The sequence below is a fragment of the Peromyscus eremicus genome, chromosome 2, assembly GCF_949786415.1.
Source record: "Peromyscus eremicus chromosome 2, PerEre_H2_v1, whole genome shotgun sequence".
NCBI classification, from domain to species: Eukaryota; Metazoa; Chordata; class Mammalia; order Rodentia; family Cricetidae; genus Peromyscus; species Peromyscus eremicus.
In genome coordinates this window covers 131,739,423-131,764,750 of record NC_081417.1, presented here as the reverse complement: position 1 = coordinate 131,764,750, position 25,328 = coordinate 131,739,423, and the positions used below count along the sequence as shown (strand labels likewise).

The 25,328-nt window shown below is 51.3% G+C and overlaps 1 protein-coding gene across 1 annotated transcript in view; it reads right to left on the bottom strand.

Moving 5' to 3' along the window:
* Positions 1 to 6,187: 6,187 nt before the first annotated feature.
* The window catches only part of Slc2a1 (solute carrier family 2 member 1), a 28,999-nt gene continuing 9,858 nt past the window's right edge, over positions 6,188 to 25,328 (bottom strand). Inside the window, exons 2-10 of the mRNA XM_059256077.1 lie at positions 22,737 to 22,832; positions 11,470 to 11,630; positions 11,111 to 11,351; positions 10,433 to 10,595; positions 10,153 to 10,340; positions 9,770 to 9,874; positions 9,282 to 9,383; positions 7,567 to 7,770; positions 6,188 to 7,264 (exon numbers count right to left, since the gene is read on the bottom strand). Of these exons, the coding sequence (XP_059112060.1) occupies positions 7,064 to 7,264; positions 7,567 to 7,770; positions 9,282 to 9,383; positions 9,770 to 9,874; positions 10,153 to 10,340; positions 10,433 to 10,595; positions 11,111 to 11,351; positions 11,470 to 11,630; positions 22,737 to 22,832 (1,461 nt within the window). The 3' untranslated portion in view covers positions 6,188 to 7,063. The remainder of the gene's footprint in view (positions 7,265 to 7,566; positions 7,771 to 9,281; positions 9,384 to 9,769; positions 9,875 to 10,152; positions 10,341 to 10,432; positions 10,596 to 11,110; positions 11,352 to 11,469; positions 11,631 to 22,736; positions 22,833 to 25,328) is intronic.

The following is a 25,328-nucleotide window of genomic DNA, read 5'->3' as shown; positions in this document are numbered from 1 at the left end:
GCTGCAGCGGTCTGCTTTCAGGCGGTGCCTGCATAGCACACAGAATCATCTTTAAACCAAGACTATATCTTCTCTTCCTCTGTGAAATGATTGTAGGAAAAATCCCCATGAGAGTGAATGCAGTGTGAGTGAGCAGGAGTGAGGGGCCTTGGTCATTGGGCCATTTCATCTAACTCGCCTGTGTCTGCAGGGCCTGTCTCTCCCAGTCACATATTTCCCTCTGATAACGGAATGTGTGCACACCTAACTTTACAGCTTCATAGGACAGATAACCATAACACCCGCACAATGATAAGCAGTGTGGGTCACAGAGTAACTTCGTGGCCCACGGTCAAGCTTTCAGTTTCTATGGAGAGACAAGAGCAGCCAAAGCTGTCCCTCCAAAGGACAGTAGTCATCTGTGGATGATGGCAGGACCTTGCCCAAAATCCTAAGGGCTACACTGCAACTAACTATTGGTTCCTGCCAAAGACTCTCACAGCAGCACCCTTCCCTGGCACTGACACATTGAACGCCATCATCGGTCTGTCGGCTCAAGTGGCCCACATGGCGGAACAACGTGCCTGAAGGCCGAACCTGTCTTAGACCTTTTCTAGCTCTGGGTCCCACTCAAAACTGGCAGCAGTGACTGCATGCGCAAGATCCCAAATCCCAGCACAGATAGTGAGGAGCTCACGAAGCTCCACCTCTGTCTACAGCACTATTGGCAACTGATGGCGGCTGTGGCAGGGAGAGCTGATTTTCTTCAGGGAGGGATGCAGCCCCTGAACGGGCTTCCCGTGTTCTAGTCCATGGCCCCACATCCATGCACATACAGGTAGCACTAAATGGAGTAGGTTAAAAAAAAAAAAAAAGGAGAAGTGGGGGCAGGGTCATGCTAAAGAGAGGGTTCAGCAGTTAAGAACTCTGGGCTGCTTTTGCACAGTTAGATTCCGAGCACACACACGACAGCTCACAACTGTCTGTGACAGGATTCAATGCCCTCTTCTGGCCTCCAGGTACATACATGTTGCATAGTCACACATGCAGGCAAAATGTTCATATACATAACATTTTAAAACAGTTTATATTTATTTATTTATTTATTTTACTTATTTTCCAGACAGGGTTTCTCTGTGTAGCCTTGGCTGTCCTGGAACTCATTATGTAGATCAGCTGGCCTTGAACTCACAGAGATCCTCCTGCCTCTGCCTCCTGAGTGTTAGATTTAAAGGCCATCATGCCTGGCTAGTTTAAATTTCAAAACAGAATGAGCTGGGTATAGTGGTACATGTCTTTAATCCCAGCACTAGAGAAGCAGAAGCAGGTGGACCTCTGTGAGTTCAAGGCCAGCCTGTTCCAGGCCAAGGCCACATAGTGAGATCCTGTCTCAAAAAAAAAAAAAAAACAAAACAAAAAAACAAAACAAAAGGAGAGAAACCAGTGAGAGCACATGAAGACAGGAAGAAAACAGGAAGGGAGAAGATGTAGGGGCTGGAAAATTGGATCAAAACACAGTTTATGCGTGTATGAAAGCCTCACTTCTTTAAAAAAATCTTTGAGGGAAGTGTACTTTCTGAAAAGCGAAAGAGACAGAGAGAATGGTATGACCCCAGATGATGCCTGCATTACACTTAACCCACTTTTTTGTTTTTGTTTGTTTTTTTCCAGACAGGGTTTCCCCGTGCAGCTCTGGCTGTCCTGGATCTCACTCTGTAGCCCAGGCTGACCTCGAACTCACAGAGATCGGCCTGGCTCTGCCTCCAGAGTGCTGGGACTAAAGGCGTGCGCCACCACCGCCACCAGCATCCTTTTTCCACTTGACTATGACAACACCGGGGATCAGAAGAGCAAAGAGACTTGCCCACCATGACTTAGCTAAGTGGCAGACAGTCTAAAGTCGGCTGCCTCTGACTCATTTCTAAGACAGTGCAGAGCACCGGAGAATGTGTGCTTGGTTACGAAAGAGCTAAAGGAATGAGAAAGTGACAGCTGATTTGGTCTCCTGCGACCACATCACCTTACGGACAGATGTGGAATGCTGTCCTCACAGGAGAGCGGCCATTACCACCCAGGCTACAGGCACGTAACCCCAGCACCTGGCTTAGCCCTCACCGTCTCATTCAGAGCAGCTGGGATGACTCACATGCAGCCCTGGGGTTTGGACCTGTTCGAGTTCCCTCATGGAAGGACGGGTGGGACGCGTCTTCAGACCCTCACTTGAGGTTTCAGCCACTCTTTCTTGAACCTCCCCCTAAGCTGTATATAACTTTGCCCCAGCTACACATGGTCTTGAGAAGACTCTCGAGTTTGTAGAAGGTGAAAGGTTCATTGAAGTGGGAACTCCATCTGCGAAGCTGTGGGTAACTCATAACCCATGCTGCCGGGCGAATCCTCAGTGGTGTGGCTGTTTAGAGGGTCACCTATGTACCTGGAGGTAAGGCCAATAAACTCACTGGTTCCCTGATCTTGGCCTGGGGTGCACCTTTGTTCTTTCATTGGTCCCCTATCTGGGGTGCATAGCTGTTCATGTCTCCCCAGGAAACCTTCAGGTAACAACAGAACAAAGGCAGACCAGGAGAGAAAAGTCTTGACCAAATGTGTTAGAGTAAGACAGTTCCCGGGAGGAGCTTTCTAGGGAATACTGAGTTGTCAGCCTGCCTGGAGCATAGGGCATTGAGCACACTGTGTGGTCTTTAAGAACGCCTTTAATCCCAGCACTCGGGAGGTAGAGCCAGGCAGATCTCTGTGAGTTCGAGGCCAGCCTGGTCTTCAGAGAGCGAGATCCAGGACAGGCACCAAAACTACACAGAGGAACCCTGTCTCGAAAAACAAACCAAAACCAAAACTAAAACAAAACAAAACAAAAACCCACAGAATTTGGTTAAAAGTTTTGAACTGTATCATGCATCAGTGTGGAGTATTAATCCGTGTGATAATAAGACACATGGTGCTTTAGTGAAATCATTCTGAGTGGATGGATCAGGGTGACCAAATGGACCTGTCCCCTCCAAAGCCATTTATTCTCTGAACAAGAGAGGCAGAAGTTAAAATCAGCCACTAGTAGGCAGCAGTGTGCCCAGGAATGGACAGGCCAGGCCTGGACCGTTCCTCACAAGAATGGCCACTTGGTGAATGGGAATCAGGCAGAGCGGGGAAAGCATCTGTGTGAAGTGATCCCAGAGACCCAGACGGGAGAGGGGACATGGTAGCCAAAGACGGGGGGCTTGGCCCCTGGAGGATACGGATAGAGGGAGTGGAGGGCTGTGGTGAGGAGAGGGGCATCACGAAGAGCCTTCTGAGAAAGACAGATATTAAGATGTGCCCACTGATACAACTGAATCCAATTTGATATAAAATCATCTACTTTCTGATCGAAACTGAGGCCTGTTCTACGGGAAGAGAATTCTTGTCTGGTTCTGTAAACCCTCTCAAAGCCCTTGGCTGGAATGGTCACAGGCCCTAGAGGGAAGCTCTAGCTGTTGTTCTGTTGAGTGGCCACGGCACGCCCATCAGTTTGCCTTCTGACAGTTCTGTCTATCTCATAGGTTAGTGCTACTGGCAGTTTCTGTCGGGAAGTGCCATGCAGTGGACAGCAGTCCCTGCAGACTCAAAACTGCTCCGTCCAAGGCTCAGGGTCACCGAGGAAGAGAGGGCAGAAAGGGTGTGGGAACAGAAAGATGGGGTGGAGAGTTCTGGAGGTCTGATCTCTGGACATGATACTGGCTGTGTCGCTCTTGAATGCACAGCAGCTTTGATTGTCTGCACAAGATTGGGCCATTAACATCCTCTCATGGAGGGAGGCGGGACCCCACCTATGTCTGAGGATCTAGAGGCTGTTAATGGTTGATGATATTTTCTTCAAGGTGTAGTCACTGGCAAGGTGCCCATGCTCCTGTAAACAAGCTCTCACCTTTGTGCCTGCGAGCAACTCTAGTGAAACTCATGGGTGAGGAGGAGGAAGGGAAGGAGAGGATGAAGAGGAGGAGGAAGAAAGACCAGCAAGATGGCTCAGCAGAAAGAAGTGCTTGCCACTAAAGCCCCACAACCTGAGTTTGATGCCTGGAACCCAAAGGTGAAACCCAATTCCCACAAGTTGTCCCCTGACGGTCACATACACATGTATGCACCCCCATCACCATTGATGCCAATAATATAATGAAATTCTTAAAATTAAAAAAATGAAGTGAGAAGAGGCAAGGGCTCAGCAAGAGAGAAGGATAACGATGTAATGGAGGTAGGTGGATATGATCAAAATACATGACATGAATGCATAAAATGCCATAATGAAACCCACTATGTGTAATAATGCAATAAAAAAGAAAGATGGACATTATCCTGAGGGGGACCCAGGGAACGCTTATAAAAAGAGACACAACTAAATTTTAGAAGCATCACTACCATGAGGAGAGCCAAGACTTAAAGGAGAGAGGCGTTGAGGAGGCTGCTGCGTGGCTGGGCAGAGGGCAAGGGGCCGGTACTGCCAGCAGCTGAGTTGGCAGGGGACTGGAGAGACAATCAGAATGGGGGGAGGAGCCACGAACACGCCGTTTTGTTAAAAGACAATAGACATTCTTTCCCTATGAATGCGTGTACTTTCTGAATCGGCACTCCTGCCTGAAACTGCATGGGAGGAGTTCGGCTGGGAAGCCGGGACTGACTTCTTGTGCTCTCATTTGAAGTCTTGACCAGATTCTCTGGTGGAACCTGAGATCCTGGAATGGTTCGGCCTTGGCCCCTCTGTGCTCTGGAGGAAGGACCGTCGACTCCTGCAGTGGGTGGATAGCACTCGAATGAGGAAAATACAGGCTGCCGCCGAGTTCCGACTGTTTCCAGGGAGACTGAGGCAGGGTTGCAGATAAAGCACCAACCTGTCTAGGCGCTGGTGAGAAGGACGCCAGGGAGCAGCTCGGGTACCCGCTGGCTTCCCATCAGAAACGGAAGGCTTCACCTGATGTGGGACAGGTGTGCTCCTCCCTGGCTCGGAGCCCGCCCCCTCGCTCTGACTGGTGACTACGTCACCTAACCCCGCCTCCCCCGCGCGTCAGTGGGCTGACTGCGTCCTTGCTGCGTGGCTGGGAGGATGGAGCCAACTCGGCCCCTTCTCTGCGCACGCGCGTTGCCCCGTTCGGGGACACGGTAGGCTCTGGGCTGGGGAGGGCTGCAGAGTCCGGCTTTTTTCAGCCCTGGACCCCAATCAGCTCCTCCCGAACCTGGAAGTCTTTGGGCCTTAGGCCACCCGCCTTGCCACGTCCCCGACCGCTGCTGAAGCAGTCCCCACCTGTCCCTACTCTTTGCAGAGGTGGGTTCCCAGGCCTTGCAAATGGCAAAAGGCTTACTGACCGCCCATACTCCCCCTCACCTGGCCTCAACAGCTCAGGCTCGCCTCTTCTCAGCTTTGTTCAATTGGGAAGGGGCTGGAGTAAGACCTTACATTTTGTTTGTAAAGTTTCCTCTCCTTAACCCCCTTGTCATGCTGAAATTCTATAGTTGTCTGCGTAGTCAGGAAAGGAAATTCCCTCTAGGTTTTGTAACCTTTAGAGACAGGATACTCATGGCGCTCTACTACAGCTATTTCTTGAGTGCCTAGCCCTGGATTGGATGATGCTGAAAATCCAGTTAAACCTAGATGTCCCTTCAAGTGCCTCTGAATTGAAGGGGGTCTCTGGGAAGGACCTGCCTGTTCAGTGCTGCCCAGACACCCTGGACACCCCTCAGGTTGACCGATTTCTGTAAATAAGAAAGCTGCCTTGGATACAAAGCACCATAACAACTCACCGTGGCAGTGTAAACAGCTCATTTTGTTTGGGGGAAAAGGAGAGGACAGTTGTAAAATACGCAGCGTGGCTAGGGTGGGGGTGGGGTGGTTGAGATTGCATCCATTTTAAACTTCTTGAAGCCTGTCAGGTAAGACACCTATCTTCACTTTCAAGATGTTCAAGCTTGAGTATCAGGGCTAGGAGCTATCAGTCTGAAAATAACATATGAAGAAAATGCTGACTGCCAGGACAGAGAACTTGGGTTTTCCTCTGGGTCAGAGGTCATACAGATTTTTGAGCAATTAAAGGGACGTTGAACAGGTGCTTAGAACTGACAGGATCCTGAGCCAAAAATCCAAAGCCACTGCATGGTTATAACCATGCTTTGCCTCCCTCTGACTTCCATCCAAACCTGCCCGGCCCCAATCCACAAGCATTTTGAAGCCACATTTCTAAAAACCAGCCATTTATATCTGCTTAGGTAAAGTTACAGGAGTATGTTGGTGTATTTACAAGTGGGTTTGTCCAGATATACTATAACTTAGTGTCTGTATTTAATATTGACAACCAAAAAATATATAAATATCTTCCATCTATACACAGCAGGGCAGGAGTGTCCGTGTCTGTCTTCAGCAGTGAGTTCTCAGCCTCCGAGGCCTTCTCATGATGTCTGGCCCTCAGTGCACAGGAGACTGGAATCTGGCAGCCCAGTCTGACCCTTCCCCTCTCCTCCCTGCTCTCCAGTGCTTCCAACTGGTCTCAGGCAAGGAAAGATTAACTGAGTGGTTGGGAAGGAAGAGATAGGAATGGGCGAATCCTAAAAATGGAGCCCGACCCCTATGGTGGGGAGATCCAGGCCTGCGGAAGGGGGCGGCAGCAACCACCTCCTGGGGTAAAGCCTCATAGTTCATAGTTCGATTAGTGTGTCCTTGGTCATAGGTCCAGCCCTACAGATTAGCTTGGCGAAGAAGGCATGTGTCTGGACAGGCTTGGTCCCCACCCTCAGGCGCTGAGCCATTCAAGGTGAAGACTAGGGTGTGAAGATAGGAGAGTGGCTGATAAAAAAAAATAACAAAATCAGTAATAAAAAAAATTATAAAACCTGTTGCTTATCTGAACAGATTTGAGCAACAGTCTTGCTTTCGTTAAAATTCTGGAGCCATCCAAGTCCTGAATATTCTTCTGGACATCTTTGCTGGCTGAAGAAAGGCGCCCGAGCCCGGCTCGCCTGAGATCTGTCCGTTTGGAAGAGGTCTCATCTAGCTGCCTGTGCTCCAGAGATCCTTGGGGCTGCTGGAAGCAGGCCGGGCTGGGTGTGGGGCTCCTCACACTTGGGAGTCGGCCCCCAGAGGGTGGAAGAGCTCCTCAGGTGTCTTGTCACTTTGGTTTGCACCCCCCTGCCGGAAGCCAGACGCGATCTCATCGAAGGTCCGGCCTTTGGTCTCGGGAACTTTGAAGTAGGTGAAGATGAAGAAGAGCACCAGGAGCACCGTGAAGATGATGAAGACATAGGGACCACACAGTTGCTGGAAAACAGACACATCATCACCATCTGTCCTGGCTAAAAGGACTCTACCTCTGAGCCTTTGATCTGAAGGAGGGAATAACTGCTACCAGGCACCCAGGCGTGCTATAAAAACTAAATGAGACTGCTCACATCTGACTTGTGACAGGCTCCAGAACTGGCATGAAAACTAAGGGAAGAGCCTGGGCTGGGCAGTGTTTGGCCAGGTGACATGGGCTTCTGAGCCCAACTGCTTGTCAACATGACTCTTGAATAACAAGGGTGAGCACTTCAGATAACTGGACAGAGAAGATGTTTTCTCACCTCCACATACTGGAAGCACATGCCCACGATGAAATTTGAGGTCCAGTTGGAGAAGCCAGCTACAGCAATAGCAGCAGGACGGGGCCCCTGGCTGAACAGCTCGGCCACAATGAACCATGGGATGGGACCAGGGCCTACTTCAAAGAAGGCCACAAAGCCAAAGATGGCCACAATGCTCAGATAGGACATCCAGGGCAGTTGTTCCTGTGGACAGAGATGGGATGAGAGGTTAGACTGGGAGATGATGGCTTCTCAGAAGGAAGAGAAGCTGCACAAGTCTCCACACTGGGCTTGAGGTCACCCTGATTGTTACACAACCCAATGTGGTGGTTTGAATGAGAATGGCCCCCAGAGGCTCATGTCTGATTGCCTGGTCCCCAGTTGGTGGAACTGTTTGGGAAGGATAGGGGTGTGGCCTCGTTGGAAGAGGTGTGTCACTGGGAGTGGGGTTTCAGGTTTCAAATCAGAGTTCTCTCTGCCTCATGCTTGTGGGTAAGGATGTAAGTAAGCTCTCAGTAACTGCTCTAGTACCATGTCTGCCTACCTGCTACTCTGCTCCCTGCCATGATGGTCATAGGCTAGCCCCCAAACATAATGTTCTCTTCTATAAGTTGCCTTGCATGGTGTCTGTCTCATCCAGCAATAAAAAAAGGAACTGAGACACCCTGGTAGCCTCTGCCGGGTCTCAGTCTCACAAGAATCTACTCTGCCTATCCTCTAGTGCTCTCGGGACTGTCCCTAGTGCTTTTCCTCGCTTGGGTTGGACACAGGAGTGTGTAGGAGTGAGTGTGTGTGTGTGTGTGTGTGTGTGTGTGTGTGTGTGTGTACACACCTGCATGGTACAGGTTGTCATAGTGATTAGTGACAGGCTAGGGACCAGTCAACCTAAGGTCAATTCTTAGCTTCCTTCCTTATCCAACATGAGGCTTTACTTTTAGTTTCAGTAAAAAGGCTGAACACATTTTTAATCTGAAAAGTCAGAAATGCAAAATGCTTCAAAATCTGAAGCTTGGTGAGCGCTGGTAACTGACACCAAAAGTGGAAAATTCCATACCTGACCATGCATGATGTCAGTCACGATAACAAAAAAAAAAAAAAAAAAGCCATTTAAATTTGCCACCAGCCTATGTGTGGAAGGCACATGTGAAACATAATGAATTTTACGTTTAGACTTCAGTCCTAGTCTGACAGTAACGTATTGTGTATATGCAGGCGATCCCATATCAGGAACCCAAGGTGTATATGCAGGCATTCCCATATCTGAAACCCAAGGCATATCTGGTCTGAGCACTTCGGGAAAGGGGTGCTCAAGCTACAACATCTAACTGTACAGCTCCTGTCTGGAGAATGGAGACAGGTGTGTCTGTGTACCTCTGTGGCATGGAGGGGACATTATACTGCTCAGGTTGCTGTGGAGATGAATTGAGGATACAGGAAAAGGCTCTGCAAGGCTCAGCGTTGGGCAAGGCAGTTTCATACGGAGATGAGAGCTTGGGTTCTCCAGTCAGACAGGCTAGGTCAGGAAATCCCCAACCAGGGAGGGGAGAAAAAACTCAAGATGGGAGGAGACAACCTGAGTAGCACAGGCCCCAGTCCAGAGGCACACACCCACACTGGGCAGCCTAGGTTGGGTGCAACATGGGCATTTGGGGATCCAAATCCAGGTGGAATCTACCATCATGGGCACCTGGGTCTCCCAGGGCGTGGCCACTCACCAGCAGGGCCAGTGCGATGGTCATGAGTACAGCACAGCCTGCCATGCCGGCCAGGCCAATGAGGTGCAGGGTCCGCCGTCCGGCTCGCTCTACCACAAACAGCTGTAGACAAAGAAAAGGTCATGTTCCCCTTGCCTGTCCGATGCCTCCTGGAGCCTACCTGCGCAGAGGCTCACCTCAATAGCCAAATACAAATAGGCACTCTACACACTAGTGGGGGAAACACCTTTCCCCACCAGGCTGTAGCTTGGGGGCCTCATAACTGAGTCCAACAGTAACAGGGTGAGAGGTGGCCCTGGGGATCAGACAGCAAAAGCATCCTGGCTGTGACCTTCTCACCTCCCTGGGCGTCTGTGTCAGTTGCACAGTGTGGGCAATGAGCCTTACAAATTTATTGACACCAGCTTGGTTCCCAGGATAGGCTGTCATTCTGTCATGAGGCCCTGAGCTGGACCCTGGCTGCTGACCGAAAGCAAGCCAAGACTCACCGACACCACAGTGAAGGCTGTGTTGACGATGCCGGAGCCGATGGTGGCGTACACAGGCTGCTGCACACCTGCCTTCTCGAAGATGCTGGTTGAGTAATAGAACACCTGCCAGAAAGGGAGACAGTTGGCGATCTGCCGTGCTTACAGCCTTCTCCTGCCTCTGTACTGGTTACTAGTGGGCGTGACACCCAAGGTGAATAAGTGGGGTGGGGGTGGCGGGGAGATGAATACTTCTCAGGCAGGTGGACTCTGCCACAGGTTTTGGATCCACAGGTATATTACTTTGGCAGGACTTGCTTATAGTTTGTTTGGGATTCACTCACGGGGCACACTTGAGCCTGGACTTGGCCGGGGCCACAGGAAGGGGTAGGTGGGGGACTCACAGCATTGATGCCTGACAGCTGCTGGGACAGTTGCAGCACCACAGCAATGAGGATGGGCTGGCGGTAGGCGGGCGAGCGGAACAACTCCAGGATGGTGACCTTCTTCTCCCTCATCATCTGCCGACCCTCTTCTTTCATCTCCTGCAGGTCTCGGGTGACGTCGGCTGTCCCTCGAAGCTTCTTCAGCACTGGTGGGACCGGAGGGAAGGTGAAGTGGCTCAGAGTGGGAAAAAGGCCTGAGCTCAGGGGGGCAGGGAGGAGGGCAGGGCCCAGCCCGTACCGCTCTTGGCCCGGTTCTCCTCGTTCCGATTGATGAGTAGGAAGCGGGGGCTCTCGGGGCAGAAGGGCAACAGGATGCACTGTAGCAGGGCTGGGATGAAGATGACACTGAGCAGTAGAGGCCACAATTTTGCATTGCCCATGATGGAGTCCAAGCCGAACACCTGGACAAAGAAAGCAGGGACTGTGAGTACCCCTGCCCTGGCCCTACTCAAGTACCCATTCCACTCTCCTAGCCCACTAGCTGCTAGGAGACGGGAACACTTTGCTGAGCCTGTTGCTCATCTGTAAAACCAGCTCAAATTATAAGGACAAGGGACAAGGCCACATATAAATGTGTCAAGCACAGCTTGTGAAGATTGTTACTCAGCTCCAGGAGGATTAAAGGATGGGAATGGAGGAGCCTCGAGAAGGTACAGTATGCATGAGACTTAGAGGCCTGGAGGCCCAAGAGCCCAGCACGTTGAAGTGGGGCCCCTGTGATGAAAGGAGAGGAGAAGGCCAGGGGCTCTTGCTCTTAGGCTGGTGTAGGGTGGGGGTTATGTGTGCCCTGTCTACCGGGAGACTGTCCTAGGTAAGGCTGGGTAGAGAAGCTCTGCTCTGCTGGACTGTGACCTGAGTGAGGGCCAGAGCTGTGGGCAAAGGCAGTACTGGGCAGGAAGACCCAGAACTGGCTTACCTGGGCAATGAGGATGCCAACGACGATGCCGAGCTGGTGCAGCGTGCCTAGGGCTCCACGAAGAGCTGTGGGTGACACCTCTCCCACATACATGGGCACAAAGCCAGTGGTCAGGCCACAGTACACTCCAATGATGAAGCGGCCCAGGATCAGCATCTCAAAAGACTTGCCCAGTTTGGAGAAGCCCATGAGCACGGCAGACACAAAGGCCAACAGGTTCATCATCAGCATGGAGTTCCGCCTGGGGGCAGATCACAGGTCAGCCAGCTCCCAGGACCCCCGGACTCCCCAACATCCCCCCAGGAACTCCTTGAGAAGGATAGCATCCCCAAGGCAGAGCTGGGGCCTTTCCTGCTTACCTGCCAAAGCGATTAACAAAAAGGCCCACAGAGAAGGAACCAATCATGCCCCCGACGGAGAAGATGGCCACTGAGAGGGACCAGAGCGTGGTGAGTGTGGTGGGCTGGATGGCTTCTCCATATCGGTGGGCCCATGTCTGGTTGTAGAACTCCTCAATTACCTGCAGGGAGAAGATCCTGGGTGAGTGGCCCCTCCAGACAGAGCAGCTACTTCACCACAAGATGCCAGGGCTTGGCTCTTCTGCAAACACACTGTTCTTCACTGCTTCTTCCTTTATGTAGGTTCAGTTTCCTTGGGTGAGAGGAGGACTGGGCTCTCCCCACTTCCAAGGTGCTCAAGACTTACTCGGGAAGATGGCCAAGGATGACAGAGCCAGTTTGGGCACAGAGCAGGAAGGTACAGGAGAAAAAATGCTTCTGCCCATTTGCCCCCTTTTCAGATGGCTCCATGTACACTCTAGGCCACTAGGCCACAGCTGTAGGCCCTGGGCCCTCTCCCAAGTTCCTGTTGGAGGAAGCACAGCTGGACAGACAGGTTCTGCCATTCTGAGGGCCTGTGGGAAGTGCACACTCACTGACTTTGCATTTTGAGCCTGGAGGACTAAAGGACACGCTCTAAGGCACACTGTCACTTTCTGTCTCCTAGGCCAGCTCCCCTGTGGCTGGCTGGAAATGCCACCTTAAAGGAACCACGGCCTCCTTCCCTTTCTAAGTGCTCAGATGGGAGGTTCGGGGAAAGGCCCTGGGCAAGGAAGTGGTTCCAGGAACTGGAGACATTTGTCCTGGTGTGGGCCTGCTCACTAGCCCTGCCCCCACACCAGGGAGGGCCTAACCTGGTGCCAAGGATGTGGCAGTAAGCAGGTGGCGCTGGTTCTGACACACTCACCACACTGTCAGGCAACATGGACAACACCCAGTGCCACAGACTTAGCCAGACCCACCCAGAACACACAGACATGGACAGGCCCAAGGGCACACAAAGAAACAACTTTCTGTGTGCACGCCCTGGCATGACACATACTGGACTTCCATTCCACTTCACTTTCTTTCTCTTTGAAACAGTAATCCTCCCGCCTCAGCCTCTTGAATGTTAAGATCATGGATGTGAGTGACCGTGGTCATATGGTACTCATAAGGCTCTCGGTTTTGGCCAGTCACAACCCCTCCTCCTTTATGTCACTGCAGCTCTTACACAATTCCACACTGACACAAGCCAGTCCCTCCCAGGTGCACACGGAGCAGCACACACCTCCTCCATACCAACTGCTTGAGTCCTTCTGATTCCAAATACTGAAGAAAGGAAGGGGTGGATAGGTGCTCTTGCCAAAGGAAAAGGGTGTGTGTGTGTGTGTGGTGGGGGGCAGCCCCTAGGGTGCCCACTGGGCCTGGGCTGGCTCTGCTCTCATGATTTGACAGAGCCAGGCTCCAGGGGTTAGGACAGACTGATGGAAAAGGTAACCTAAGCACATACTTGGCTGCTGTATAAAGGGAAACCAGACAGTGCAGGGGTCAGAACCTGGTTCCGAATGGAAACACAATCAAGTTCTGAGCCCAGGCCTACTCCTTTGATCCGGGGTGACAGTGGGCAAGTCAGGACAGCTCTGAGCTCCGAATGCCTCCTCTCCAACGCCGACTTCGGCACCACGGCCGCGCGTCACTTAACGGGGGCACAGTCTAAGAAATGTTAGTAGGTGAGTCCATTGTGCAAACATCAGAGTGCACTTAGAATGAACCTAAACGGTGTGGGTCATTCAGGGGCTCTTGATGCAATTAAGAGACGGCAAACACGAGCTACGCCAGGACGCGTCTGTGCACCCAGCAGGCTGTTTCAGGGCAGGCTGTTCTAGTATGCAGAAGGAACTCACTGAAATTATGATAAAAAAAAAAAAATACTAGATAAACTAAGAACAGCTACCTCTATTGTCATTTTATAATTTTTTAAAAATGTACTTTAAATGATATGCATGTATGTTTGTATCTCTATATGGGTATGTGTACATGAATACAGGTGCTTATGTGGGCCAGAAGAGGGTGTCAGACCCCCCTGGAGATGGAGTTACAGGAAGTTGTCAGCCACCTAGTATGGGTGCTGAGAACTAAATCTGGATTCTCCACAAAAGGAATCGTCCTCTGTACCACTGAGGCATCTCTCCAGCCCCACTGACAACCCTATATGTGGTATTGCTCTTTGTACATGACCACGTGTGCTAAACACTGAGATGTATCCGCAGTCCTGGGCTAAACTTTTATGGCTGGTAGCATAGTGGGTACATTTACAGACTTAAGAGCAATGCTGGTATGCCAATGTTTCTGGACCACAGGAGTATTTGCTACATGTCTTTGTTTTGTGATGCTGGGATAAACTCAGGGCCTTGTACATGCTGGTCAAGTGCTCTACCACTGAGGTACTTTCAGCTGTTATATTATAGGACGGCCACTCCGAACACAGTCTGTCATTGAAAGGTCTTTGGTGGCACCTGACTGCCTCCTTTACAATGCTAGGAGAAATTCAGGAAACATACGGCACCCACTGCAACACTACTGGCCCCAGTGCAGTGAAAGCATTGACTAAGTCTGACTACACTTTCCTGCCACAATTTAATATTACGAGTCGTGCCTGTTAACCCAGCCGCCATTCCGATCGCCATCATCTCCGTTACCTCCCCATCCTGCTGTCTGTCACTCCTGCCTCTGAGACCTAGCCCAGAGATTTCCAGACTCCCAGGAGTTTGTCGTCCTGGAGGTCAGGGGTCAGAGCCAGTGGTAGGGGTACCTTGAGTCAACAAAGGCTCTTGGGCTCTCTTCCTCGAGACCCTTGGGCCTACAGGATGCAGAGACCAGGCTGACTCCGTCAAACAAAACAAAGTGCTTGTGTTCTTCCAGGGATAACACACCCCAGAGAACTGCAGGAATGGCAAGGCCCCGTTTATCAGGCTCTGCAGAGAACAAGCCGTTCTGAATAAGGGAGCCGCAGAGATAAATGACGAGTGTTTCTCCAGGACCCACAACTGGGAATTGGGACTGTTCCCCTTTGGTCACTCAGGGTAACCAAGCAGACCCACAAGAAAGAAGAACTGAAAGCTATTGAGGTCCTTGCAGGCAAAACACTCAAACATTTAAAACAAATAAATAAACAAATCATCAATTTTTTTGAGGCAGGGTCTCTATATAGCCCTGGCTGTCCTGGATTCTCTATGTAGACACCAGGCTGTCCTTGAACTCAGAGTTCTGCCTGCCTCTGCCTCCAGAGTACTGGGATTAAAGGCATTTGACATCACAACATCACAACTGACTAGAAAATAATGGAGCTTATCTGAACTGTGTGCAGCCAGTGGATTTGTGCTGAGAGTGTCACTTAAAACTTAAGCTGCCTAGACGAACCTAAGGATGGGCACTGAGCTTCTCTTCACAGCTCAGGTCTTTAGCACTGCTCACAGTCAGGGAGAGGCAGCTCTGAGTGATGAGGTGCTTCCAAGCTCTCCCACATCCAGGTAAGTCCTGGGCCTGGATTGTCAGACATGAGCCGAAGCTCACACTCTCCCAGCTCTCTATGAAGAAGTGTGGGCTTCCTAGACTTCAGCACCACTGGCCCCACACTCAGGGACAGCGGAGTCTGAGCGGTGGGTTTCCACTCAGAATCAGGAATATTGTGTCATGAGTTTTCCAGTCCTTTGCCGTTAGAGACTCTCCTTTTGCAGGGGTCCATATGGGGCTCCAAGCTGACACTTGGCTCAGGAAAGAATGGCCCCAGAGAATCCTAATTCTATATGGGGAATAATTCTAGGCTCACCTTCCCCATCCAGCCACTGCCCTCAGCATCCTCCTGGGAGAGAAAAGCTGTCCCCAGAGACAGAGTGCCTGCTCACTACTCCTCTCACAGAACCCCATGGAGCAGCCTCCTCAGCCCTGGCTTATGTTTGAGGTGAGGAGCAGCAGCTGCCTCCTGTCCTGAAGGTTCCTACCCCTTCTGCCAATCACAAGCCCAAGAACTGTCCCTGATGCTGCCACTGCCCTGCCCCAGCCATCCCAGGTCTGCTGAATGTGGCGCAACACCTGTCCTAGGTCCAACCTGTGTTCTGCTCCTGTCTGTCACCCCCAAAGCCACGCCTGTCTTGGGAACAATTGAAACAAACTGGCCTAGAGCAGGGACAGGCAATAGTTGAGGTTAAGTAGGCCTATTCAGAAGGGCCTAAGGCCATACACGGCTCTCACTCGCTTTTCATAGAACCCTTTTAAAGTGGAAAGCCAGGGGGCTGGAGAGACGCCTCAACACTTGCTGCTCCTGCAGAAGAGCCAGGTTCTGTTCCCAGCACCCACATGCCAGCTCACAACCACCTGCAATGCCAGCTCTAGGGGGTCTGCTGCTCTTTTCTAGCCTCCGTGAGCACGTGGTGCAGACACACAGGTAAAATTAAAATCAAACAAAATAAATGTGAAGCCACTTCTTCATAGGTTCATGTTGAGGAGATAGGGAGGTCCTGGCCAGTTGAGAGAATTGTCATGGAACTGGCCTGTCACAAGAGCTGAGGTCCCAGTGATGCTCTTGGTTAGTGCAGAGAGCACCCAGGCTGGTATGGGAGGGAAGCACACTGGCTCTGTGCAGCTGAGGTCCTGGGGCTTGGACAGTTGGCAGGAAAAAGCTGGTCCTCACCAGGCAGCTCCCCTGAGGTCAGGCGAGGGAGCTGCACATGTCCAAGGGCATCTTGGAAATCCCAGGGACACGCTCTACCAGGCCCAGGCAACTGTGGGTGAGCGTGTCTGCTCTCTACAGAGGAAGTTCTCACTTCCGCTCTGTGGTGGCAGGGTGGTGTCTGCAGAGGGACGTGAGGCAGAACACGTAGCCTATGCACAGAATAAACCGTTGCTGATGTCACTGTTGCGCCCAAGGATAGAAGCCAGGAGGGGACTAGGGGATGCCTAGGCTACAGAGTGCTTATTTAGCATACACCCGGCCCTAAGGTTCAAGCCCCAGAATAGCAAAAACAAGCAAATCCAACAAAAAATGAGAACCCAAAAAACCTCAAACAAACACAAACTACAAAGGAGCATTTGAGGCAGGGTTCACAGCTTACATTGCTAGGCACAGGTGACTACCATATGGACTACACAGGGCAGGAAGAACCCAAAGAAATTCAGAGGCCTGGCTCAGGGACCCCAGGACAGAAGCCCCAGGTTCCTAGGTTTCTGAGAAAGAGGCTCCCCACCTCAGGAGTGGGAGTTGCCTGTTGTGGGGAGCTTGCTAAAGGTAAGTCTGAAGCCACATACAGCCTGGCACTTGCCTTTCTTTTAACCCTTTCACAGTGTGAAACCCATTGGGCTCATAGGCTACATACACATGGGGTGCTGGCTAGCTCGGCCATGCTGCTGACGTGACCTATGGTTCTGATCCACTGCAGAAGCGTCTTTGGGAACCTCTGGCTGCTCTCAGTACTCATCCTTTGGATAGTCTACTTTCAGGCCTGAATCTTCTCCCACATCCCAATGATTCCCTCAGCTCTCTTTCCTCCATGTTCTGTGTGGATGAAGAGGGTATGGTCACAGCCTTCTCACTCCTCTTACAAGGAGAAAGGGGTCAGATTGTCCAGCTCAGTCCCTTGGCCTGGACTTGACCCCCACTCCCAGCCTCTCATCTTTCCCAGAAGGCTGCAGGCCCCTGCATCTCTCTGTAACAATCAATGCAGCTACACCCGAGGGTCAACTGTGAACCCAGATGTTCCAGGTGGGTCTGGACAAACAGTCCCACCCACTGTGTCCCCAGGGACCCTCTCTGAAGCCAGGGAAGAGGAGGCTCAGGTTAAAGCTGGAAGCAGAGTCAGACCACCCAGGCTGCTTCAGAAGATCCAGAACTGGCCTTCCTCCTCACCAAGGATAGGCCTCTCTCAGCCTGCTGGCAAGTGATCCCTTCCCTGCTCCACGGCCTGCAGGAGCTTCCCACGTAGACACAGACCTTCACCTCACTGTGGCAGCCGCAGCGGGCAGAGCCATCTCAGCCCTCAGGATGAAGCGTCTCCTCAGCAGTACTATGACTCACATCCTTTCTGGGCAGACCGTGACCCCACATCTCAGACTGCTCCTCCCCTTCCACCCAATCACCTTTCAGGGAATGCAATGACCTTCTGGGAAGTCCCCCTGGCTAGCACTCCTTCCTCAGTGCAGAGTACCTATGGTGCTACGGGTGAGAAAACAGAGTCAACGCCCCCTCTGTTCCTCTGCCCGTCTACGTTTCTATCACCGTCCTTGGACAGCTGATGAACGAGAAGGTGATGTGATCTAGAACAAACCCTAACATGATCTGATCCACTGGTGCTGGCCATGGGGGACAAGGGGACCTGCGATGACGGGGCGGGCTGTGACAGCATGAGGGTTTGTACGACAGCTGTGTGGGAAGTTCTTGAGCTATCTGTACAGGACTAGACTTGACTCAGCTCTGAGCTCAGAGCACAGTGGGCTAGCAGTGTGACAAGTGTGGGCAAGGGTCCAGAGGCAGAGGCAGGGGATCTGTGTGAGTTCAAGGCCAGCCTGGTGGGGAGGGAGGGAAGGAGAGGGGGAAGAGAGAGAATTATGCTTAGATGCCACCCTTCCTCAGTGCCTGTCTCTCACAGAGATTGAGCACACAACAGAGCCAGACTCTCTGGATTCAAACTCCAGCTCAGCTCTGTGATAGCAGTGTGTCCTTGGTATAGTTTCTTCACATCTCTGCACTCCCATCTTAGAAAATGGAGATTATGGTGCCTACTTGATGAGGTTATGACAACTGAGTGGCCATTTCTAAAGCACTTAGAACATATACAGGCTACTAAGTAAGCTGTAAGGGTCTGTGGTGAGAGGTGAGAAGGGCCACACTAAGGCTGTTTGTATCCCCATTGAGGAGAGGAGTCAGCTCAGCCTTAGGGGCACTGGGCTGAGGCTGGGAAGCAGGTCTAGCTCAGGTTGGTTCTTTCACTGGCTAAGCCCGGTCACTTCAGGCAAGGCCTCATTTACTGTGTAGACTGGGATCCTCCCTTGTCAAACAAGAGAGGCTGAGCTGATATTAGGCCCCTCCCAACAGCCTCTCTGGGTTGCATGGGTGCCATTTTCTCAGATGTGCTGGGTCTTGCCCCTCATCAAACGGAGAGACACTGTGTAGGTCAGCCCAGGGTAGTATGCAGGGTGTCGCTGTGCAGTTACTGGGTCCCTCTGTGGCCAGGCTCACCTTTTCTACCTCATCGTAGAGTGACTGGTCCAGAGTCCAACACACTGACCCCCTCCCCTTGTCCCATTCCACCCCAGCTCAGCCATTCACTCTCCAGACGCCCTTTCCCAGCCTTGGTTTCCTCATCCACAAAAAGGAAGTCCGTCTTGCCTGCCAGGCTTACAAGGTGCAGGGAGAAGAGGTAATTTGAGGGCAAGTGCTATATAAACACTTAAGATAACATCATGATTAATTACCACTTCCGGGTAGAAGCCTTTCAGGCCTGTTTTATGGCAAAGAACAAACCCCTGGTAATGAATGGAGGAACGTCTACTCACTGTGGACAAAGCCTTAAGAGCACGGCCACCCTAAGGGAAGAACTTGACCAGACCTGGGAAGTTGAGTGCCAGTGCAGATGACAGATTCCACAGGAGGGGAGCCCTTTCCTGACCAAGTCCTTGCACAGTTTTTGACTGGGCGCGTGGCCCTCCTTGCTGTGGGCCCAACCTCCCCTTCAGGTGTGAGTGCCAAACCCTTCATAAAGTCCTTCTGCTGCTGCCCTCCCCTAACCTCCCCTCTTCTGCAATCTGTGGGTTCAACCAGCTGGGGAACATAAATATTTGTAGGAAAACTGCATCTGAGCTGGCTATGGACAGACTGTTTAGTCATTAATCCCTAAACAATACGGCGAGTATAGTAGATAAATACTGACGACAACGTTTATATGGTCTCAGATGCAGGTAATCCAGGGATGAGTGTGTGAGAGAAACGATGTACAGATTTAGGCAGTACTGTGCTATTCCATATGGGGTCCTGAGTGTCCAGGATTTCAGTATACATGGGGGATGGGAGGGTCCCGGAACCTACCCCTCACAGATTCCCACATTCTCCTTTTCCTAAGAGCTTTCCCCCACCCCTCTAGATGGGGTGGGTAGTTTTAGAAACCAGAATGTGTTCTATGGTGTCACGGCCATATCTCCTTGCAGAGTGCAGGGTCTGGCAGAGTGGATTCTGGTAAGTCCTTGTTGAATGCCAGTGCTGGCAGAATCCAATCACTGTGCCTTCCTCAGGCAATGGAATCAATCTCATCCAAGTATGGTGGCCACTCTGTGTGCTACATGCTGGCTGAGCCACACTTTTGTGTTCTACTTTTACATACTTTGATCCTCTTTTTCATATGATAAATTACCTACTTGGAAAAACTCCAGCCAAGCTTGTGAGAAGTGTCTGCAGAGCGCAGAAATGGACAGACTAGTACCACCGTGTCTGGCTCAGAATTTCACTCCACCATGGTTGTTCTCACGTCTGGCTCCTGAGAAGTGACATTTGGACAGGTGTCCCTGGTGGCTGGCTGCTGGCAACTCTCATAAATGCAGTTCACTGGCTGGGCCCTCTGTGTGGTTTACCTGTCCTCGGACACCATGGTCACCTCCATCCCTGCACTAGCCTTCCACTGTTTCTTACTAGCTAGGCCTCCAAGGCAGACAAACTCAATCTAGCTTTGCTCACATCTTCAGAAGTATCGTGTCCCTCCTTGCCAAGAGCAGTCTCCCTGCACTTACCTCCTTAGCTTTTCCTTCTCCTCTACATGATGCCTTACACCATGTCTATAAAGGAAATCTGGAATAAAAACAAAATCCCAACACAAACACCAACCTCATGTGAGTCCTCCGGCCACTCCGACCTTTTCTCTCTCCTCTACCAAGTCTTCTCAAGTCTCTTGAGCATGATGGGATTCTAGGTGTGCACCACCATGCCCTGCATGCCCGCCTGGCTTTAGATGTCAGCTCTTCTCCATCTGTCACTGGGAATGTCCTCAAGAGCTAAGCCTTTGCTCTCTGTACTTCACAGATCCTCTCCCATTCCTATCCGACAGCAGTGACGATCAGTCAGTCACTCTCCAGCCTTGTGTCCAAGAAGCCAACTCAGATGCGTGAGCACCTCTGCCCACCTCCAAAGGCCGACGACAAACTGATTCCTGCCACCTCATACCTACTAGCTCCTCCCCTGAACCAGAAATATAAAAGCCATTTTTCAACCCCTCTTCCTTGTATCCTCAGACTGAATTGATTTTGACAAAATCTTATCTCTCCTTCCTAGATATTAAAAAAAAAAAAAAAATCGTACTTATCTGTGGGGGGCAGGGTCCGTGTGTACTCTGACACATGGCGACCAGAGGACAGCTTGTAGGAACTCAGGCTTGGTAGCAGGCACCTTTTACTCTGACCCTCTCTCCAGCACTCAGCATTTGTTCTTAGACCACTAATCCATGAAGTGTCTCTGACTCCAGCTAGCTCTCAAATCTATCCCACCACTCCAGGTGCCCGAATATTTCCAAAGATGCAGATCGGATCAGGCCTGTCCTCCTCCACAGGCTTCAAGGTCCTCATGATACGTACCCTCCACCTGGCCGTGCCATGCCAAGCTGGGGACCGGCTATGCTGCAGGTCCAAGTCATTCATGCAAGGACGATGGTGGTCCAGTTCTGGCTTGCTGTGAACCCAACTTCTCTTCTTCCCTCAGCCCACCTTCCTGACATGCCAAAATATTCACCCTTCACAGAAGAAGTAGCTCTCTGGGCATCCATCTTACTGCCTCCCCTGCTCACTCCACCCTGTCTGTCGGGGAAAAAAAACTCCTCCTCTGTCCTGCCTTTAGAGTCCTAGTTAGGTCACCAACTCACTGTGACCACAGTTAAGACATTGCTTAACACAGTACTTCTCAACTTCGGCTACCCATCAGAAACAGTTACAGCATCCCAGACCAATTACTTCAGAATCTGGGGGTGTATAGGGAACCTCAATATGCAGCAAACTTATCTCCCTACTTCCTCCTATCTTGTCTCGCAGGCTTTCCATCTGCACAGATTCCCAGAAAAAGAGCCCGCTCCCAAAGCACACACCTCGGTGGGACCTGTTCTGTGCACTTAGTAAAAACAGGGTTTGGCTTTGTTCTAAGCATGGGCTCAGTCGCCATGTCAGATCCTGGAAAAATCCCATCAGTGCTGCTGCAGCTCAGCATGACTCAGCAGCCAAGCCTTCCTAGTGACCTGCTCCCCAGCATCAGGCGTGGGCCCTATAGCTAAGTTCCGCCTCCTTGGAAGAAGCCCAGCTCTAATTTCATACCGTCTGGTGCTCCAGCTGGGCCCCTGGTCCTGGGAGCCACGCACACTGTCTAGCCTCATCAGCCCGGCTAGTGAGGATGGTCCTGACAGGAGGGCTGTCTACTTTCATTTCATGATCCCTGTCAAAGTGTGAACTGTTAAACGACAGGCAAGCGTGAGTTAGGAAGGTGGCTTGAGGCTATGGAAACAAAGAGCTTGGCTTCAGATGCCACCATTCACTAGTATATGACCTTGGGCCCATGGGTCATTTAATGAGGCCCGGGCCTCATTTTCCGGGTCTATAAAATAGAAACCACCACCCAACCTTATAAACACATGTAAAACACCTAGTGTAGAGGAGGGACAGTGACAACCTCCATTTCTGTTTCTAACCCCTTCTCCCAGAACAAGTAGGTGATTGCCGGAGTCCTTTTCCAGTCTAGACACCCAGAGAGCCAAGTGCGGGCAGATCTGGGATGTGCAATGAGAAGGAAGTCCGCCTTCTAGCTCCTGCGGTGCCTCTGGGCAAGATGCCATGTGTGTGTAAATTGACATGGAAAGAAACTCCAGGGAGAGGAAGCAGTTTCAATCTGGAACTGGACCGTGCTGTGTGTGGATGGGGTGTGAGAGCATAAAACTGCTCTGGACACCAGCTGTCTACCTCAGTGGCACTGGGGAAGGTTACTCAACTCTGACTGCTTGCTCCGCCTGCCTGCCTGCCTGCCCACAGGTGTGGCGCCCTCAGGAGCCCCAAATACCATGTAAACAAAACTCCGCTAAACTGATCATTGTAAATGTCTGTATTAGCTGGGAAACTAGTCAAGACGGCCTACCAAGATCCCAGCATCCAGTGGCCCTGCAATTCTAGAATTCCAGTTGATGTCAAGGATAGACACCCAGGAGGTACTAAGAGCATGCGGATGGGGTGGGGTGGGGTGGGGTGGGGTGGGGTGGGGTGGTGGTTATGTATGGGTGGGATGGCATAGCACGTACCTTCTGGGGGGCATTGATGACGCCAGTGTTATAGCCAAACTGCAGGGACCCGAGCACTGCCCCTCCAACAGCCAGCATGAGGCGGCCGGTCACCTTCTGCAGAGGAAGAAATCACAGGGTTACCGGCAGGTCTGGGCCCAGAGTACTACAGAGCAAAGCCAACGCTGGCAGTGTCTCGGGTTCAGGTGACTCGCCCGACTTCTGGCAACACACCTATCCTTCTCCCAGGAAACCTGACTACCTCCTGGCCTCGGGTGCCCAAGCCTGCCCAGTTAATTTCTAGACTTTTCTCTGAGGATAAGGGAAACAGGGTCCTCTCTGTGCAGTTCGAGAGAGGCCGTTTTTTCAAGGTCTCATTCCCCAGGCAGAGTGATGCCTGCACTTCAGGTGGCTCTAGCCTCTGGGAGGACCAGAAACCAACCTTCCCTCTTGCGCCAGGGAGGCCAAACTAAATGAAAGAACAGTGCAGACGGGGAAGAATGGCTCTGGATTTGAAAGGGCAATGGCCTGAGTCTAGCCCATGGAAACTCCAGCAGGCTGGGTTTCCCGGCCTCACTGCATCCCTACCTTCTACGTGCCGATCTGCAAAACGGGAACAATCACATTGTTCAACATTCCCCGGGGCTGGAAACAAAGCTCTGAAAGCTCAGAGCAAGAGACCAAAGTTCTCCATCTCCTCAGGGGTCTGCAGCAGCTTGGAACTCAGGGCCCTGGAGATACGATTTGGTGCTCCTCACACCAATGCCCCACCCTCACCCCCAAACCATAGACTCTGAGGGTTACTTGTGCCCAGATGAAACACCAGCCAGTAATGCGATTCAAACAGGACATAACCCAAGGTGAGTAAGTGCTGATTCCTAAGGGGCAAAGGGCTGGAGGTGGCAGGAAGGAAGAGGCAAGCAGGTGAAAGGGCCTGCTTATACAGAGGTGAAAGGCCAGCGAGGTGTCCACCTGGATAGACAAAGTAAGTAAGGGACTCTTTCCAGCTCTGCAAATGAGGAAGCCAAGAAATGTGACAAGAGGTAGGCCTTTAACTGGCTGTGGGAAAAGAGCTGGGGAGACATGCCAAGAGAAAGAGAGAGAGAGAGAGAGAGAGAGAGAGAGAGAGAGAGAGAGAGAGAGAGAGAGAGAGAGAGAGAGAGAGAGAGAACAGACAGGCATCTGCAGATCTGCAGACGCAGGACACCTGCACCGGGCTGAGCTGGACGCTGCAGGTCCAGGAGGGAAGCCTGGGATCCTGAGTCACGAGAGACTCCAGCTGAACTGAGCTTGGCTTGTGTGGGTCTCTGGGTCTGTTTCCCCGCAGTACCCAGAAGCAGCACCAACTTCTAGATTGTTAGATAGAGCTGGGCGTAGCTCTTAAGCAGGCATGTTCCCTAGGTCTTCTCATTTTCCAGAAGCCTGCAGGACAAGGACTGCCAAAGCGACAGTTGTCACATCAGAGGCTGAGAAAGAGGAAGGTCTGTATTTGCCCCAGTGTGCAGCGCAGAACGTGGGGGCCTGCCTTCTAATGGCCTGTCTGCCCGTTTCTCCTTGGCTGACCTTGCAAACTCACCCTTTACGGCTTCCCTCCAATTCCCAACCTCTGTGGACTGAAGCGAAAGGCACAGTCCCTCAAATCTCCTGTCTCCCAGCTCTCTAGGGAGCTTCCAGCCCCCATGGCTGCTGGTTGAGTGGGCAGTGAGCACATGACAAGCTTCTGGTGAGCCACAGCCAAGCCAAGGGTCATGTGGTGACCACTGGGACTTCAGAGGCTATGATAAACATCAGTGGCAGGGCTCAATGGTGACAGCTGGGCCCTACCATGTGCTGGGCGGTCTGGTGATGCTCAGGGGTGTTCTCAGGTGTGATACTTAGGGTATGCAAATATTCATTCATTTTTCTAGCACATGCTAGAACAGAAATGAAATTAGAACATACCTATGATTTAATAATCCACAGCATAGCAATATAATGTAATATTAAAGAATATATCAGATGTATTGATTTGGGACACTCTCCAAATTACAAGTATAAAAGCCAGCTTTGGTAGTATTCATATTGAACGCCACCTTTGGTATGAAAAAAAACTGGAGGGAGGAATATGAATAAGCACTTTAAAATGTATGTATATAAAGGGTAATAAAGTTGAATATGGGGATTGGGGATTTAGCTCAGTGGTAGAGCACTTGCCTAGCAAGTACAAGGCCCTGGGTTCGGTCTTCAGCTCCGGGTGTGTGTATGGGGGGGGGGGGGGGAGTTGAATATGGTAGTCCACACCTTTAATCCCAACACTTGGGAAATAGAGGCAAGCTGATCTGAGTTCAAGGCCACACTGGGAGTCTTGAGTGGCTGGCCAGAGGCAAGGTAAAAATGGTACTTCATTTTACACCCTTGTGCAGGCTCTTGAGTTCTAAACACTGTGACTGAACACTTATAAGCCCATGATTTCATATTACTTATAATGAAGTGTTTTTATTATTTAATAAAAAATAGTAAGAGAGCCGGGTGGTGTTGGCACACACCTTTAATCCCAGCACTTGGGAGGCAGAGCCAGGCGGATCTCTGTGAGTTGAGGCCAGCCTGGACTACCAAGTGAGTTCCAGGAAAGGC